The sequence below is a fragment of the Rhinoraja longicauda genome, chromosome 17, assembly GCF_053455715.1.
Source record: "Rhinoraja longicauda isolate Sanriku21f chromosome 17, sRhiLon1.1, whole genome shotgun sequence".
Classification (NCBI taxonomy): Eukaryota; Metazoa; Chordata; class Chondrichthyes; order Rajiformes; family Arhynchobatidae; genus Rhinoraja; species Rhinoraja longicauda.
The window spans coordinates 18,013,831-18,032,570 of record NC_135969.1 but is presented as its reverse complement, the minus strand read 5'-3'; the positions used below and the strand labels follow the sequence as shown (position 1 = coordinate 18,032,570).

Below are 18,740 nucleotides of genomic sequence, written 5' to 3'. Positions count from 1 at the left end.
AAGGGCCTGTTTCTGCGCTGTATCTCTAAACTAAACTAAATGGCACCAAAATATGCTGATTGTGCATGTGAGCTAGGCAAAAAGAATTTCACTGTGCAGTGCACACGTGACAATAAAGAACCGTTTAATATCCCTCAAAACATTTCCTATCCATGTACCTGTCTGTCTTTTAAATACTGTTATAGTACCTGACTCGACCACCTCCTCTGGCAGCTTGTTCCACATACCCACCACCCTGAGTGGAAAAAGTTGCCCTTCAGGTTCCTATTGTCTTGCCTCTCTCTCTCTCTCTCTTTAAACCCATGTCCTGTGGTTCTTGAGCCTCCTGCTCTGTGTGTTCACTCTGTCTAACCACACCCTATTTACACAGGTGTACAAAACTTCTCTGCTTTGTGTCATTGTATATGAATTCCAAACCCTACGTACTTCACTGACCACTCTCTGGCGTGAAGCCGTCCAGTCGCAAAGATTTATCTTCAACCAGCCACTGCGTATGCCATTTGATCTACATTGTCTTCCCACTTGCTTCCAAAATATATCACTGCACGTTCTCTGTGTCAAACTTCATCTGCCACTTATACATTCAGCTGGCTATATATAATCCTCATGCATTCTCCTACTTATCTATCTCAACTCCCTCTCTATCTACTGATACTTCACAAAGCAATACAGAATACTGTTAGTATTCCAGCTATGCATCATACCTCTGTCTCGATTGCTGCCTTTATTCCGATGAGGCCCCATCCCCCTTTTTGCTTTTAAAAGACGCAGTGGGTTCCGTTTCATGTTCACAGCTATAATTTTCTCGTACTGTAGTAACTGATATAATTAATTGTCCAATGAATTAACTGCAGGGGATAAACATTGCTTTTATATTTCCTTGATATCTTCCCTTGTGGCAATGCGACTAGATTGGCATCAGCTGGACTAGTACAGTGGCCACTAGAATGGATGTGTAGGAAGGAACTGCAAACATTGGTTTACACTGAAGATAAACACAAAATGCAGGAATAACTCTGGGTCAGGCAGCATCTCTGGAGAAAAGGAATAGGTGGAGTTTTGGGTCGAGATTCTTGGTTTGGTATGAAACCGGTTAGAGTGCCTGCAAGAGTATTTGCTGCGATCCAGTTTGTTGGCTGATTTAGTTCCTGGTGTAATGGGCTGCTGTCATTCTAGGGACACTTTCTCAGCTACGGAATGAGATATTCTCAATTGCAGGTCGGGAATTGCAGAGAATTGTGAACGCATCCTAGACCATCACACAGAGCAGCTTCCCTTCCACTGACTCCATCTACACTTTACGCTGAATCTGTGCACTGGATGGCTCAATTGTAATCACTTATTATTTTTATTTTAGAATTATAATCCTGTATAGTCTTTCCACTGACTGGTGAGCATGCAACAAAAGCTTTTCACTGTACCTCGGTACACAAGACAGTAAGCTAAACTAAACATTGTCATGTGGGCACTGGACTGAATGCATTTTCGTAGGTTCAAGGCGCATTGGTTTTGTGGGCACTGATCAGGTACACGTTTAGTTCAAGGGATGTGGGAACCATGGTCAAATGTTCCCCTTTCACCTCAGATTCCAGTCTGCCTTGATAGAGGTTGAACAATCTGGAAGTTGTCAGTTCAGCATCATTAACAAGAGAGGACAAAGTGCTGGAGTAACTCTGTGGATCAGGCAGCATCCATGGAGAATATGGATAAGTGACGCTTCGGGGCAAGACTCTTCCTCAGAGATGCTGCCTGTCCTGAGTTGCTCCAGCATTTTGTGTCTCCCTCTTCCTCAGATAGGTGCATGAACCAGTTTGGGGTATGAAGAAGGGTCCCAACCCAAAATGTCACCTATCCATGTTCTCCAGAGACGCTAACTGACCCGCTGAGTTATTCCAGCACTTGGAGTCCATTTTTGTAAACCAGCAGCTGCAGTTCAATGTTCTACCATTAACACAAGGTTCCACATCCCTGTTCTTCAGCTGCCACCTAGACTAGTTCAATGGTCCTTGTGGCGAGTTAGGTGTGCTCCTAAGTTGGAGATGTATTCCGCTGTTATTTTGCCGCTGGATTCTTCTTCCACCAGGATGCCGACAGTGCAGAGCCCGTGCTGACAGCCATGCGGTGGGGCCTGGTCCCTTCCTGGTTCAAGGAGTGCGACCCCTTGAAAATGCAGTACCACACCAGCAACTGCCGCAGTGATGGGATGATGCAGAAGAAGTCGTACAAGGTATGATACTCAGTGAGCAAGTCAGTCTCGCCCCCTTGTCCAATATCTCCAGCCAGGTGAAACGGTGGCATCCATCTTGTCAAGTCCCAGAAGTGTCAATTAGAAACAGGAGTATTTCAACTCGGTATTCAGAAATATTCAACTCGGAAGTATTTCATTAAGTTTCAATGAGCTTGCGTTTTATTCCTGTGAATTCTAGATTCAGGCCAGTCTGCTTAACCTCCTCAATTGGTACATGTGCCAATAAACAAACCTTGAAACCTTGACAGTCGTAGAGCCATACAGTGCAGAAACAGGCCCTTCGGCCCAACTCCTCCATGCCAACCAAGATGCTTCATCTCAGCGAGTCCCACTTATCTGCATTTGGCCTATATATCCCTCTAATCTTTCCTCTCCATGTACCTGTTCAAGTGTCTTTTAATACATGTACTTTTTTAAATCTTTTAAGAGCAGTACCTGCTACTACCTCAGGCAGATCAGTCCACAGTCTCCGTATGGAAAAAGTTGCCCCTCATCTTCCTATTAAATCTTCCCCTCTCACCTTAAACCTATATCCTCTGGTTATTGATTCCTTACTCTGGGTAAAAGACTCTGCACTCTATTCATAAGGAAAAACCTTATCTATTCATAAGGAAAAAACGACTTGTATGCAGTATCCCAGGTGCAGTCTCACATGTGGTTACTGGAGTTTGACAGTCTTGATTTAAAATTAATAATTGTCCCATTGTCAATTGTTATTCGTGTAAAAGTATTCCAAAATATAGGCACTTGTGGTATAGGAGTGTTTCCCAATCATTCCTGGAAGTATCTGTATGACAAAATATTTGCTATTTCAAGAGTTCTCATGTCATAGGAGCAGATATTAAGCCTTTTGGCTCATTGTCTACTTCCCCATTCATTCATTCATGGCTGATCTATCGTTCCCTCTCAACTCAATTCTCCTGCCTTCTCCCCTTAATCTTTGACCCCCTCATTAATCAAGAGCCTGCCAATGCCCGCTTTAAAACTTCCGTAAGAATTGGCCTCCCCAGTTTGTGGCAATGAATTCCACAGATTCATCACTCTCTGGCTAAAGAAATTCCTTGTCAACTATTTTTCAAAGATGCGTCCTTTTATTCTGAGACTTTTGGTTGGAGACTCTCTCACTAGTAGAAGCATCCTCTCCACATCCACTGAGACCCCCCTCATCCATCTGAACTTCAACGAGCACAGGCCCAGAGCCGTCAAATGCACATCATACGTTAACCCAAACATTCCCCGGGATCTGAAGAAGGGTCTCGACCCGAAACGTCACCCATTCCTTCTCTCCAGAGATGCTGCCTGACCCGCTGAGTTACTCCAGCATTTTGTATCTGCCTTTGATTTAAACACATCTCCGGGATCTACTTTCTATTAAATTGTTTCGAAATCTTAAATGACTAGTGCCTCCACTATTCACTTGGGAAGATAGATGATTTGCAAAATATTAATCCTCAGGAGATTTGGATATCCTTAATAATGGCGTCAAAAATAAGGAGAGTGCGACAATCCAAAACTGTCAACAGAGCGTGTAATCATCTTAATATTTCCTTTGACAGGAACCGTTGATGAGAGGTCGACGCTGTGTGGTGTTGGCTGATGGATTCTTTGAGTGGCAGAAACGAGAAGGAGAGAAGCAGCCCTATTTCATCCACTTCCCACAGACTCATGAGAAAGAAGAGGTGAGATAGCAAGAGCTTGATTTCCTTTTCTGCCTGGTCCATGGGTAGTTTTGGTGATTAAAAATTGTTTGCAAAGGAAAGTTGCCACACCAGGAACTAAATTTATTGTGTATTATGATGTAAAGCGACAAATGGGGCTTAAATGTACAGAGTGTGATGTTTTGGATTTTATTGAAATTTACATTGAGTCACAGTCATACAGTGTGGAAACAAGCCTTTCAGCCCAACGTACCCACACCGACCAACTGTCCCTTCTACACTAGTCCCACTTCACTGCGTTTGGCCCATATCCCTCTAAACCTGTCCAATCCTGTCTTAATTGCTGCTTAAAAGTTGCGATATGCCCTCAACTACCTCTTCCGGCAGCTCATTCCATACACTCGTGACCCTTTGTGTGAAAAACGTTACCCCTCAGATTCCTATAAAATCTTTCCCCCTTCACCTTACACCTATGCTCTCTAGTTCTCGATTCCCTTACTCTGGGCACGAGACTGTGTGCACCTGATTTCAAACACTTCTATAAGATCACCCAGCATCCTCTTGCCCTCCAGGGAATAGAGTCCCAGCCTGTTGAACATCTCCCTATAGCTCAGACCCTCGAGTCCTGGCAACATCCTCGTAAATCTTCTATGCACCCTTTCCAACTTAACATCTTTCATATAACGTGGTGCCCAGAGCTGAACACAGTGGTGCCCAGAACTGAACACTGGTAGATGATTAGAGATTTGTTGGTAGGTAGATGCCAAATGGCCAAATGGTTTAGCATTAAAATATCACAGGCTACCACAGGATATAAATCCGATGGAAAGTTGAATAAAGTGTTGTTAGATGGAATTTAATCCTGACAAAATGCAAGGTGATGGGTTATGGCAAATCTAATAGAGGTAGGACATAAACTGAAATTAGTGGAGTAGTAAGTAATGTTGATGAACAAAGGGGATTCGGGTCCATATTATAGTTCCATGAAAGTGGCGATGCAGGGTGAGCAGATGGTGAAGATGGCATATGGCGAGCTTGCCATCGTAAATCGAGGGCATGGAATGTGTATGTTGGAATCCCACATGAATTGAAGGAGTGCAATATTTTCAGATATTTTAACCTAATTCCTACCTACCTAATCAGTTAGATGTAAAAGCAGCAGTCCTGAAAAGATGAGAATGTGCGGCACCGCTCATCTGCAGCACTGTGCCTTTTAAAACATATACCAGCATCCTTGTATCTCCATTCATCTGTATGTTATATAGACTGGAGTGTGTGCTTTGTGGGATAAGCTGCACCCAAAGAGTCCTTTGGGATTAAACAGAGGTAATGTTGATGCTCGGTGTAGAAAATGAACCTGGTACTTACAACAGCGAGGAGGGATCTATGCTGACTCCTGTCATTGTACGAAACAAGATAGGGGCCAGTGTTCGAATTCTAATCGATGGGCACAAAACAAACGCCTCAAAATCAAGAGGAATTGATCCTCCTTTGGCCTTTTTGACCCTGTCCTTTTATAAATTGTTTAATTTTGCTGAGTGCGTCCCTCACAATCAGCTGCTTTTACTTGATTAGGTTGATGGAGATTCTATGGTGATTGCTCACGCATCAGTATGATAATCTGAGTGGGAGAGAGATCTGCGATGAGCTCAATGTGTGTAAATAGTGAGGGAGAGAGTGGAGATTCTTGGAAACATTGACCAATGACAGTCACCGCAATTACCTGTCTATTAATCTGATTCCGATAGACAACACTGGCAATTTATCGTTTAAAGTGATAGTTTGCCTCCCTGTGGCCTTATCCAATGTAGTGTCCTTTTTAAATCAGAAGATACTGGATACGATTCCCCAGTTAATTCATTTTAACTGCATCAGTGGTTTGAAAAATGTCACTCTTTTCCCTGGCTAGCAACAAGAAAAATTGGCCATAGTGTCTTTTCCATGTTCCATAGCTTTAAGGTAAGAGCGTCAAGTTTAAAGCAGATGTGAAGGGCACTTCTTTTACACAGCGGGTGGTGGGTGCCTGGATCGTGTTGCCAGGGGTGGTGGTGGAGACAGATTTGATTGTGGGATTTATGACTTTTGGATAGGCACATGGATATGCAGGTTGACTGGGAAATGGAGCAGGTATTGGCCGTGTTGAGGCAGGGCTGCAAGGTGCTTTGCACTAAACTTTAGTCCTGGTTTAGAAAGAAAGTCACTGTGAATCATTATCTCCGTCAGAGAGGTCACATGTATGGGTTGTGTGAGTAATGGCTAAACTGTCCCACAGATGCCAAAATGTCTGTGCTTCTGATGATGTGGGGGGGATTGCAGAGCAAGGAATAACAGGTTTTCTCGGTCCAGAAACTCTGCAGTCCAGACCGACACCCAGTGTAACACCAAAGGAGTGGTGTGTTGTCAGTCTTCCAAATTCAAAGTCAAGCTGCTGCCCTGCTTGTGCTTTTGAGTAGGGGTGAAGAACCGAGTGGCTCCATGTGAAAGGAAAGCAAGAAAATTAACCCCAATGTTTAGGCTATTTATCTCACAGGACATTATCAAAATAGATTGTTTCGTCATTGTAAATGGGCTGCTGTATAATCTATATTCTAACTACTGGTCCAAGCGTGCATAGACGGGTGCGCATTGTGACTCATCTCTTGTGGTTTGGGTGGCCTTGGGTCTAAAGTGTTGACATCATATGTTAACTCTTTCCCTATTAATTTTGAAGATTATCTTCACTCCTGCAGGGACTTTTGTTGCAAGTGAGGTGTAGGATTGCGTATTGAGAAAAAATGGAGAGACAATTAGGCAGCACGGTAGCGCAATAGGTGACACGGCGGTAGAGCTGCTGCCTTACAGTGCCAGAGACCCGGGTTCGATCCCGGCTATGGGTGCTATCTGTATGCGGATTAGAACAGAGGAGTAGACCGAGGTACATTGAAAAGCTTTTTGTTTTGTTATCCAGTCAGCGAAAAGGTAGACATGATTACAATTAAGCCGTCCACGGTGTAGAGATGCAGGATAAAGTTTATTAACGTTTAGTGCAAGGTAATGTCTGATTAAAGATAGTTTGAAGGTTTCCAGCGAGGTAGATGGGAGATCACGCCCACACTCTAGCTGGTGAGAGGATAGTTCAGTTACATGAAATGCTGGGAAAAAACTGTTTGTAAATCCGGAGGTGTGAGGTTTCAAACATCTGTATCTTACCTGATGGGTAAGGGGAATCGGAGGGAGTGACCAGGCTGAGACTGGTCCTTGATTATGCTGGTAGTCTTCTGAGGCAGCGTGAAGTGCAGATGAAATCAATGCACGCGAGGTTGGTGACACGTTGGATTGAGACTGTTCTTCTGTCATAAGTTCATAAGCATAGGAGCAGAATTAGGCCATTCGGCCCATCAAATCAACTCTGCCATTCAATCATGGCTGATCTATCTTTCCCTCTTATTCCCATTTTCCTGCCCTCCCCATAACCCCTGACACCCGTACTAATCAAGAAACTATCGCTACCTTAAAAATATCCATTGACCTGGCCTCCACAGCCATCTGTGGCAATGAATTCCATAGATTAATGGAGTCGTGGAGCAGTGCAATGCTGCAGTGATTTATGTCCGTGCTGCCTGTGGGGATTTGCACGAGCTCCCTGAGATGACGTGGGTTTCCTCCTTGTGCTCTGGTTTGCTCCTATAGCTGAACATGTGCAGTTTGGTAGGTTAATTGGCCGCTGTATATTCCTCCTGCTGTGTTAGTGAGTGTAGGATTCAGGGGAGAAAATGGGACTTGTGCAAATGGATTTGATGGCTGAAGGGCCTGTTTCCATGCAGCATGACTCCCAATGGATCATGAAACTCCCAAGATTTTTTTACCTCCATTCAATTCAGACTTGTTTTTCAGGGAATGGATTAACGCTGTTTATTGATGGTGCAGGTCGATGGTGAGGAGTGGGATGGCCGGCGACTGCTGACTATGGCAGGCCTGTTCGACTGCTGGAGATCTCCCAGTGGGGGAGAGGAACTGTACACTCATACCATCATCACTGTGAGTGCTTCCAAAGCCATGGACTGGGTGCACGATCGGTAAGTGGAAAGGGACTTTACATTTGTGCACGTCAGACCTAAGGCAATAATTTCTTACTGTGGCTGTGGGATCCATTATCATCATATCATATATATACAGCCGGAAACAGGCCTTTTCGGCCCTCCAAGTCCGTGCCGCCCAGCGATCCCCGTACATTAACACTATCCTACACCCACTAGGGACAATTTTTACATTTACCCAGCCAATTAACCTACATACCTGTACGTCTTTGGAGTGTGGGAGGAAACCGAAGATCTCGGAGAAAACCCACGCAGGTCACGGGGAGAACGTACAAACTCCTTACAGTGCAGCACCCGTAGTCAGGATCGAACCTGAGTCTCCGGTGCTGCATTCGCTGTAAAGCAGCAACTCTACCGCTGCGCTACCGTGTCGCCCATTATTCCTGGGGGGATTCTGGCAAAAGCGTTAAGCTGTAGTTCAGACGTCCAGCATGAAAACTGAACAGCCCTTTGGCCCATCGAGTCCACGCCGGCCATCGATCACCCATTCTCACTAGTTCGATGTTATCCCACTTGCGCATTTGCATCAGGGGCAATGTTACCGTGATCAATTAACCTACAAACTTGCATGTCATTGGGATGTGGGAGGAATCCCATGTGGTCACAGGGAGAGCATGCAATCTCCATGCACAGACAGCACCCAAGGTCTGGATGGAACCGAGGTAACTGAGCCACTTGGTGTAACATTTAAAAATATTACTCTGCTAAAGTGGGAATTGTTGTGTAGTCTCATGGACAGAATGGGTGGAGAGTGTTGTATGAAATGGTACGCTAACTCTAGAAGGCTTCAATGTGTTTCTCCTTTGCTTTCTCTGGGTAGGATGCCTGCTATTCTGGATGGAGAGGAGGCTGTGCACAAGTGGCTGAACTATGGGGAGGTACCGGTCTCCGAGGCCATTAAACTGATCCACCCAACGGAATGTATTGCCCTCCACCCAGTCTCCACTCTAGTCAATAATTCAAGGAATGACAGCCTTGAGTGCATCAAACCCATAAAATTGGAAGTTAAGAAGGTGAGAGATTTTGTTCTCTTAAAAAGGTTGAGCAATGCCACAGACGGCTGTAGAGGCCGTTATTGAGTATTTTTAAAGTGCAGTTTTGACAGATTCTTGATTCGTATGGGTGTCGGGAGTTGTGGGGAGCAGCTGGAGGATGGGTTGCGAGGGAAAGATAGATCAGTCATGATTGAATGGCAGAGTAGACTTGATGGACCAAATGGCCTAGTGTAGATCGCAGGTAACGACCCACTCCCACTTTGTCCATTCTTCCTGCATACTTCGGATATGAGTAGAGCCTATTCAGATCTAGACCAGAACAGAGCACGTTCCTATCCTGATCCATCCCTCATATATCATATCATATATATACAGCCGGAAACAGGCCTTTTCGGCCCTCCAAGTCCGTGCCGCCCAGTGATCCCCGCACATTAACACTATCCTACACCCACTAGGGACAATTTTTTCATTTACCAGCCAATTAACCTACATACCTGTACGTCTTTGGAGTGTGGGAGGAAACCGAAGATCTCGGAGTAAACCCTCGCAGGTCACGGGGAGAACGTACAAACTCCTTACAGTGCAGCACCCGTCGTCAGGATCGAACCTGAGTCTCCGGCGCTGCATTCGCTGTAAAGCAGCAACTCTACAGCAACATTTTGGCTCAAGATGTCAGGCCTATTCAATCGACCCAAGATGTCAGGCCTATTCAATCGAATAAAGTCCTAGCCTGCTCAACCTCTCCCTATAGCTCAGGCCCTCGAGTGCTGGCAATATCCTCCTAAATCTTTTTTGCACCCTTTCCAGCTTAACATCCTTCTTATAACAGGTTGACCAAAACTGAATACAGTACTAGAAATGTGGCCTCACAATATCATGTACAACAGTAGCATGATTGTGCCTTTCTCACATCATTAATATCTTGTGCAGCTGAGTAAATATCGATGTTTTCAGCTCTTGGAAGTTACTGCCGGGTCTCTCTTCTGCCATGCTTGCTTATTCTTCTAACCTCTGGATTAAGTCAGGCTCCACCTCTGCTTTGAGTGTGGGTTGATCGTTAAACTTCAAAACATCAACTCCAAGTATTGTTGAAGCCCAGGTTACTAGTAAAGACATTAAAAGGCATAAAATGCTGGAAAACTCACTGCACCTGAAGCAGCATGTGTGGAAAGGAACAGATTTATCACATCAAATTAACAGTCTCTTGCCAGAAGCTGCAATGTTGCCTCTGCATCTCTCTCTCCTCACAGATGCATGCTAACCTTTATATTTGCAGCAGTTTCTCTTTTAATGTCACTTTTCCATCAAAGGCAGAATTGAGCTTTTGCAATTGCGTATGGCAGGGATATATCGCTACACGCATTGTGTTCTGTTAAGAGCAATGGTGCCATTGAAAGAGACAGCGAGACTGAGAATGAAGCTGTGGTGATGGATCATACGATTGAATTTTGAAGTTCACCCATCTAGAGAGAACCTTCTGACATGTGGCAGCGCCTGTATGTCTAAAAAATGTTTATGGGGAACCGTAATGTAAAAATTGAGTTGCTGTTACAAGACAAATGAAAGTCAAAGCAAAACAACAAGCAGCTAAGAAATGGGGGAAGAGGTTGCTTATATGGACAGAGTGCCCCATGTGAGCAAGAATATTCCTCTGTTCCTTTGTGCACAATGATTTGTTGGTGTGTTAAATATAGTTTTAGACAACTGAAAATCTTTAATGATTGGACCTACTTTGGGCCCAATGTCTCGACCCTTGGGTCAGTGAAAACATCCTCCCAACATCCATGGATACAAGGAATGTAAAAATGGGGAAGTTTGAGGCAACTTATGTTTGGGTGCTGGAGTACTGTATGTAGATTTGCTCTCCATCGTCGGGCACGGGGGGAGTGGAGAGAGGGTTTTCTACGTTGATTCCTGGTATGTAGAATTTGATGTACGAAGGAAAGTGAATTAGGGTAGCGCAGCAGTATACTTGCTACCTTATAGCGCCGGAGACCCGGGTTTGATCCTGACTACAGGATCCTGTCTGTACGTTCTCCCTGTGACCGTGTAGGTTTTCTCCGGGAGCTCCGGTTTCCTCCTACATTCCAAGGACGTGCTGGTTTGTAAGTTAATTGGCTTTTGTAAATTTAGACCTCCCAACATACAAATTCATAATTTTGATGTCTGAAATTCAGAATTTTATATCAAAATTCATAATATGGCGCGTAATGCAACTTTTCAGCAAGAAACAAAGTATGCACGCCAAATGCGCATACGCATTGCGCTACATTCATGTGTGAAAAACAACTATTTTCAACGGTCTGTAGTTCTTGGACTACATGTACAATGTCAGGCCTATCACAAGTATATTCTTCTATTTATAGAAAGGTTATTGAACAGAAATACTTTTTGCAACACAAAGAAAAAAATGTTTTGTATTGTTTTTTCAATTTTGTTTTTTCCTTACACATCCCAATTCTCTTGGTATTGAATAAAACAATGGTCATAAAATGTATGACTAAGTTATGAAGAAAGAGTTGATATATGCTACTCGACTAAGTATACGGAAGTACTTGTTGAATTAAATTCGCACATTAATTGATTATCAGCCCAAAAAGGTGGTAATTGGCTTTTCTGCTGCGTTTTATATTTTAACCCCGTCTTAATTAATTAATATAGTTATATAATCTTGCACTTAAATTTAATATTTACTTATTACAGTTCCACCGCTGATTTTCTGGCACTTGGTTCCAGAGCTTTGCTGGTTTATCCAGCTGGCCAAGGAAGTCAGCTATGGGGATAGATGTGTTGGCTCCAGCTGGACTGGAGTTCCAGAGTCCCGGCCGCAGGTTGCAAATTCAACCCACCGATCGACCATGGAAGTCCCGATGAGGTCGAGATTGGCTGCCTTGCCCAGCCTAGGTGACACATTTTCGGAGACTTCCAGGGCGGGGGGATTTCTCACGGAACCCCTAGCGACCGAATTGACAAATTGCGATTACTGACTGTTTTGCGGAAAAATGTGAGGCGAAATCGGAATGACGGAAATGAAATAAGAAAGCGGAAACTTTCTACCAAATTCGGAAGGGTTGGGAGGGGTGTAAATTGTCCCTAATGTGTAGGATAGTGTTAGTATAAGGGGTGATTGCTGGCCGACGCAGACTCGAAGGGCCGAAGGGCCTGTTTCCTCACTGTATCTCTAAAATCTAAAGAGATGAGCAGGTTGGTTTGTACTTGGTGGCGTTTAGTCAAATGTGAGATGATCTTCCTGAAACATTTAAGATTCTGAGGTGAATTGAGATGGTGGGTTTTTTCCAAATGGAGGTAACTAGATCAAAGGGCCATTAATTCGGAATGAGGGGGTCTCCATTTTAGAAGGAGACGAGAAATTTATTTTGGTGGTGAATATTTGTAATTCTCTTTCACAGCTTTGGAGACGCATTCATTGAAGATATTCAGGGTGGAGAATTGCAGACCTTTACTCTAGTGAAAAAATAGGGAGTGCGCAGGAGAGTGGTGCCGAGGGCAGAAATGTATTGGCGTTTAGCTTGTGGGACGGGCAACATGATGGCGCAACAGTAGAGTTGCTGCCGTACAGCTCCAGAGACCTGGACTCGATCTTGACTGTGGGTGCTATCTGTATGGAATTTGTACGTTCTCCCTGTGACCGTGTGAGTTTCCCCCGGATACAACGGTTTTCTCCCACACTCCAAAGACATACAGGTTTGTAGATTAATTGGCTTCGGTAAAAATTGTAAGTTGTTCCAAGTGTGAAGGATAGTGCTAGTGTGGGAGGCTAGTATGGGAGGCGCATTCCCAATCTCGTTGTACCCCTGGGTACAATGACAATAAAGATATATTGTATTGTAAGGGGTGATCGCTGATTGGCACGGACTCGGTGGACCGAAGGGTCAGTTTCCGTGCTGTATCCGTAGGTAAACTGAACTAAAGAAGGAACGGCAGATATACCTTTTTACAAAAAGGCACGTTCTTCACTCAAATAAGCAATGTCTTGGGTCAGGAACTTTCTTCAGTCTGAGGGAAGTATCCTGCCCCAAAACATTGCCTATCCATTTTCTCCAGTTACCGAGTCCTCAAGTATTTTGTGTCAGCTTGTCGGGTAGCAGAACAGGCTCGGGACCAAATGGCCTCTCCATCTCCTAGTTCTCATCTGTTGAACATTTTAAAGAATTGTATAATGAAACTGTTGTGTGATAAATGTTTTAAGTAGGGAATGCATCAGACTCCTGCTCTTCTTCACATTAAATTGTGAGCTGAAGAAGGTAGAAGTGTTCAGAACGAGTTTTGTGCAGGACAAGGTGCAACCTGCCAATGTGAAGGTGGCACAATGCTACCATCTAGTGGTGCAAATTTGCATTGTATTCCTATTGCCAAACCATTCGTTCCAGTGCAGTGGTAGAATTTAACAATTAGGAATATACACCGATCAGCCAAAACATTATGACCACCTGCCTAATATGCTGTTGGTCCTCTGTGTGCAGCCCCATGCGCAGCAGGATGCGATGCACTGTGTATTGTGACACATTCCTCCCATGGCCATCATTAAAATTCTCTGTGACTTGTGCCACAGTAAACCTTCTGTCAGTTCGGACCAGACAGGATAGCCTTCGTTGCTCTTGTGCATTGATGAGCCTTGGGAGCCCAATACCCCGTTGCCGGTTTGTGGTTTGCCCCTCCTTGGACCACTGTCGGTAGGTACTCACCACTGCTGACCGGGAGCACCCCACAAGCCTTGCCGTTTCAGAGATGCTCTGACCCAGTTGTCTAGCCATAACAATTTGGCCTTTGTCAAAGTCGCTCAGGTCTTTACTCCTGCCCATTTCTCCTGCATCCAACACATCAACCTCAAGAACTGACTGTTCACTTGCTGCCTAATATATCCCACCCCTTGACAGGTGCCAGTGTAACAAGATAATCAATGTTGTTCACTTTGCTTGTCAGTGGTCATAATGTTTTGGCTGATGTCCAGAGCACTATATTTAATTAGAGGCTTTAAAGTATATATAATTTTACCAAACGAGTGATATAATGCATTTTTGCACACTTAAAGACTACAAGTTACCATGATAAGTATATATTTACCAGCTTTCAGTCTAAAATTGTTTTATGAAATTATAGCTGGCTGCATAATTAAGGATTATTAAACAGTAATTCCATAGAAAATGGATTTAGTTTTTACATGACAATTGCACGCATATTTTACTGGTGCCTTTTGAGTGCGATATCTCTCAAGAGAGTGTGATGGCTGGGCTGTCAGTGTGACTGCAGTAACCCAGCATTGACTGAAGAGCAACGATTAAGCAATAATGTCAAAGCAGAAAGGGTTGCAGCTGAGGATCGGCAGCTTGCTGAGAGATGAGAATGCACAACTCGGGTGTGCTTCATGCAAGCCGCTTACACTCTGTTGCTGTGGAGAAAGGTGTCAGTCTCTGTTGTAATTCAATTTCTTGCTGTTTGTGAAGCATGTTACCCAGGCTTGGAGCTGAGGTAAACACACCAGGATTCTTCCTGTCCCCATCCCTCCTGTGTGCTCTTGGCTGGCCTCGGATGGGTGACATTAAATTAGACACTGAGATTCAACTTGGCACTCTTACACCGCCCAGATAAGGTGGCCCTCGAGGTATGAATGTGCAGAAAGTGACAAAGTCAGACATGCCTTCTGAAGCTCACTGTGCTGCATCACACATGATGTTGAGCTGTTTGGATAGCTACTGAAGTTTGATTTAGGGATGGAAACAGGCCCTTCAGCCGACTGAGTCTGTGCCAAACGTTGATCACCCACACACTGGTTCTATCCTCCAGACTACGAACAATTTCCAGAATCCAATTAACTTACACACCTACACGTCTTTGGAGTGTGGGAGAAAATTCACGTGGCCACAGGGAGAACATACAAAGTTCGTACAGACAACACCCATAGTCAGGATTGAGCCCGGGGTCAATGGTGCTGCAAGGCAGCATCTCTACGCCTCTGTGCCACTCTAAAAGATGACCAACACGTGGCATCTTGGCACGTTGGGCTAAAGGGCCTGTTTCCATGTTGTATGACTCTGACTCTATAACACATTTGGAACAAGTGAGGCAGTGCACCAGGAGAGATAACTCTTTGCAGCTCTTTTGTAAAAATATTTTCACCTGTGTGCGCATTTCCTCATTAAATGCTGAGCAGCCTGTGGTTTAACTCCACATCTGCCCTTCAGCTGTGGTAGAAAGACCTCTACTTTTATTTTGATTAGTGGAAGATAATTAAATTAAGCAATAATAATATATGGGGAATTAGTTGGTTGATGAGGTCAGATTGAAGAAGGACAAGAATATGGGGTTCTGAGTTAATTGTAAAGAACATAATCAGTCCCCCTCTATCTATCTCCAGTTGACTGGCACCCTGGACCACATGTTCTGCTCCTGTCACCCCTTGGCTGGTTCCTTTCCATTTGTTGTCGGGGAAATCTCTGTAATGTATTTTCCCACATCAATATTACCTTGATGTCTTATTATTCCACCAACATGTTACTGGAATATTTTTTCTGATTTCTATTTGTGTAATTATGGATATCATTCACCATTGTTTTCTGTCCCTGTCATAACTTCCAGTCCCTTTGAAACATAACCAGACTGTTTGTGATCTTGGTATCGTAAAGGACCCCAAGTTGATTTTGTCAGTGCTCTCCCTGGGACTGCCGAATTTCATCTGACTTGTTCTACATTGGTTCTTCCATTCATGTCACCTCTAGACTTCAATATTCCATTGTGATTTCCTTCCTCTCTCTAACAGGGATATAAATTCTACTCCTCTGTTCTAATCTGCATCAAATTCGACATTGTCACTCCAATGCTTGTTGTTTGACAGTGGCTACAGGTTATACATTGCTTGATTTTTAAAGTTCTGTATTTAATTCACCATACTTCCCCCCCCCCCCCCCCCCCCCCCCCCATATGATATAGTTTATTTCATTGCTTTTCCAAAGCCTGGCTTATTGGTCACCTAGAAATTGCTCCACTATTTGCTGGTCTTGCTTTCAGCTGCCTGGGCTTACTGTTCTCAACGTCCCATCTATTCCAGTTGGGTGGTGTACATCCCAACGGTATGAGAGATTTCAGTAATCTGCAATCCCACTACCCCTTTCTCTCTCCTCCTGATCCACCCTGGGCACTTTGCACACACCCTTCTTTACAAACCTGTTGCCCAATTTCTTTTCCTCATCTGGTTCCAACTGCTTAACCCACACTCAATCCACGGGGTCTTCTCCTCCCATTATTCCTGTTCCCTCCCCTATCTGGTTTCACTCATTACTTTCTTTCCTTTTGATTCTTTTGCTCTGAGTAGGGGAATTGAGAACCATAGGACATAGGTTTAAGGGGGAAAAGATTTAATAGGAATCTGATACAAAGGGTGTATGGAACGAGCTGCCTGAGGAGGTAGTTGAGGCAGGTACCATCACAACATTTGGATAGGTACATGGATTTGTTAGGTTTAGAGGGATATGGGGCAAACACAGGCAGGTGGGACTAGTGTAGATGGGGTGTGTTGGGCGGCATGGGGAAGTTGAGCTGAAGGACCTGTTTCCCACGCTCTATGACTCCTGCCAGTTCCATTATTTCTGGCCCTTTTGTTTCCACACTGCCCACAATCTACTGTTAGCTCTACATTCTCTACAGATTCCACCTGCCAATCAATCCCTTCTCACCTGGATCCACATGGCTTGACAGTTCTTGCCTCATGCGACTTTATGCTGGTTATCTCCCCTTTACATTCAGTCCTGTGCAGGGTCTCGACCTGAAATGAGTTGAGTTCTTCCAGCACTTTTCTTTTTGCTCCAGATTCCAGCAGCTGCAATCTCTTGTATCATCTTGTTTCTCCATCCACTTTTTCTGCTATGATGCTTGTTAAAAGTTTCTCCTTTAGTCAAGGTTTTGTTCGTGTGGCTTGGCAACAACTTTATTTTGGTAACATAATGTTATGGCTTGTCATACGTTTGTTTTACTTAAAGGTACTGTACAAAAGGAAACATGTAAGAGATAAAGCTATCTCCTTGAGTACAATTTGCTATAAATGCAAGTTTGATTCCTATTATGTTCTATCACTATCACTATTGGACTGAAGTGCTCAGAAAATGCATATTACTGAATACAATATCAAGACTGGCCTCTTCAGTCTTAAAAAGACCTTAACCATGAAACATTAACTTCATTCTTGGCTTCACAGCATTTTTTAATGTTTTTTTATTTCAGTGATTTGTGTAGCTGGATGTGCAAATTAGCTGTTGGCTCTCTCCATTCCAGGGGAAATCAACCGAACACACTGGCTGTCTGATCCGAACCCAATAACTTAGATTGACTGTGTGAAGTGTGGGTGGTGTTTAGAAGGAGGAGCCTGTGGTTTGAGTCTTTAGCTTGAGGGGTAGAGTATTGCACATGAACGACTCCCAAAAATGTTGAGTTGAGGATCTGTACTGTTTGCGTGGTCTTTTTGGACGAAGGTGGTTGCAGAGGATCAAAATTCATATCCAGGGTCCAATTCCGTTTTGGTTAGATTTACTCTTTCCCTCCTAATAGTTGCAGGCTCCTTAAATTGCTTGATGAAAGAGCTCCCCAATCAGTTCCATTCTCTTGTTCATTTACTATATAGCATTGCAAATTTATTGAACCAACAGGCCTGTACACACTACTTGAGTAGTCTATGGCAAAAATGTTATATAATGAAACTGCAATTGATTTCAGTTGCTACAAGCATGAGATAGTGTTTGTATTTAAATGTTGTTATTCATTGCCTCCTCCAGGAAGCCAAGCCCAGTGCCAGCAGCAAGCTGCTGAAGAATTGGCTGCAGAACCCTTCACCCAAGAAGGAGGCAGCAGATGCAGGGACCCCTATGCCAGTTAAAGTGGAGACAAAGAAGCGAGCAGGGTTAATGCACATGTGGCTCCAGAAGTCAGAGGAGCCCTTGGCCAAGAAGCCCCACAAGACCTGAGGTACAGCGTGACACCTGGGCAAGCTTCAGTTGGAAGGAGTTAGCACGTTGAGTGTTTATTTTGTGGGTTGTTTAATTGTTTGTTCTTTATGGAGCTGCATCTTCCCAGCAGGGGAATTGTAATTGAGCTGATGTAGAAGACGGTTAACATTGGGCAGCCCTGCCCTAATAAACTCCAGGGTTCGTTCACAAGCCGAGCCATTCCTGTGATTTAGTGTTTATTAAGCATGGAAATGTTTGTTTTCAAGAACAGAAGATGTTTCAGATGTTGTTCCAATGGTTTACTGTTGCTTTATAATTAATAAATCAAAATACAAGTCTGCCTGTACTATAACTGTAATTTACTTAACCCAGCAGTGCCAGAGAAAGGGATTCATGAAATATGTACCAAGCACATTTTGGAGATCTGGGAATGTTCAGGGCCCTCTGCCCTACGCCTGTACTTTTGACAGGTGGGCTAGAGTGCCCACAGATGTCTGAGCAAGCTGGTGGCAAAGATCAGGCTTTATTCCCTTGTCTGTAGTATGATAGTTATTTGAACAGCCATTGCTTGATTTTTGTTTTCATCTTTGCTACAGCCCTTGATGTTGATCAGTATGGCATGATTTGCATAAAACAGGCAGTGCAAAATGCCCACACAAATCTTGGGAGGCTACAGTGAGTGTTTGATTGCCATGGTGTTATACTGCAGACTGAGGTACGGCATTAGGACCCTGTGGGAATGGTAATTGATGGGGCTACTGGTCTTTAGTAAATTAACAAACAGCAGGAGATGTAGAATGAACACAGAA

General features: G+C 44.0%; 1 protein-coding gene across 4 annotated transcripts in view; it reads left to right on the top strand.

Annotated features, from left to right (window-relative positions):
- hmces (5-hydroxymethylcytosine binding, ES cell specific) overlaps positions 1-18,269 on the top strand; it is a 28,009-nt gene extending 9,740 nt beyond the window's left edge. For all 4 annotated transcript variants that reach the window (XM_078413843.1, XM_078413841.1, XM_078413842.1 and 1 more), the window contains exons 3-7: positions 2,084-2,227; positions 3,805-3,927; positions 7,813-7,961; positions 8,803-8,995; positions 17,761-18,269. In XM_078413843.1, coding sequence (XP_078269969.1) covers positions 2,084-2,227; positions 3,805-3,927; positions 7,813-7,961; positions 8,803-8,995; positions 17,761-17,949 — 798 coding nt within the window. In that variant the 3' untranslated portion in view covers positions 17,950-18,269. The remainder of the gene's footprint in view (positions 1-2,083; positions 2,228-3,804; positions 3,928-7,812; positions 7,962-8,802; positions 8,996-17,760) is intronic.
- Positions 18,270-18,740: the final 471 nt, after the last annotated feature.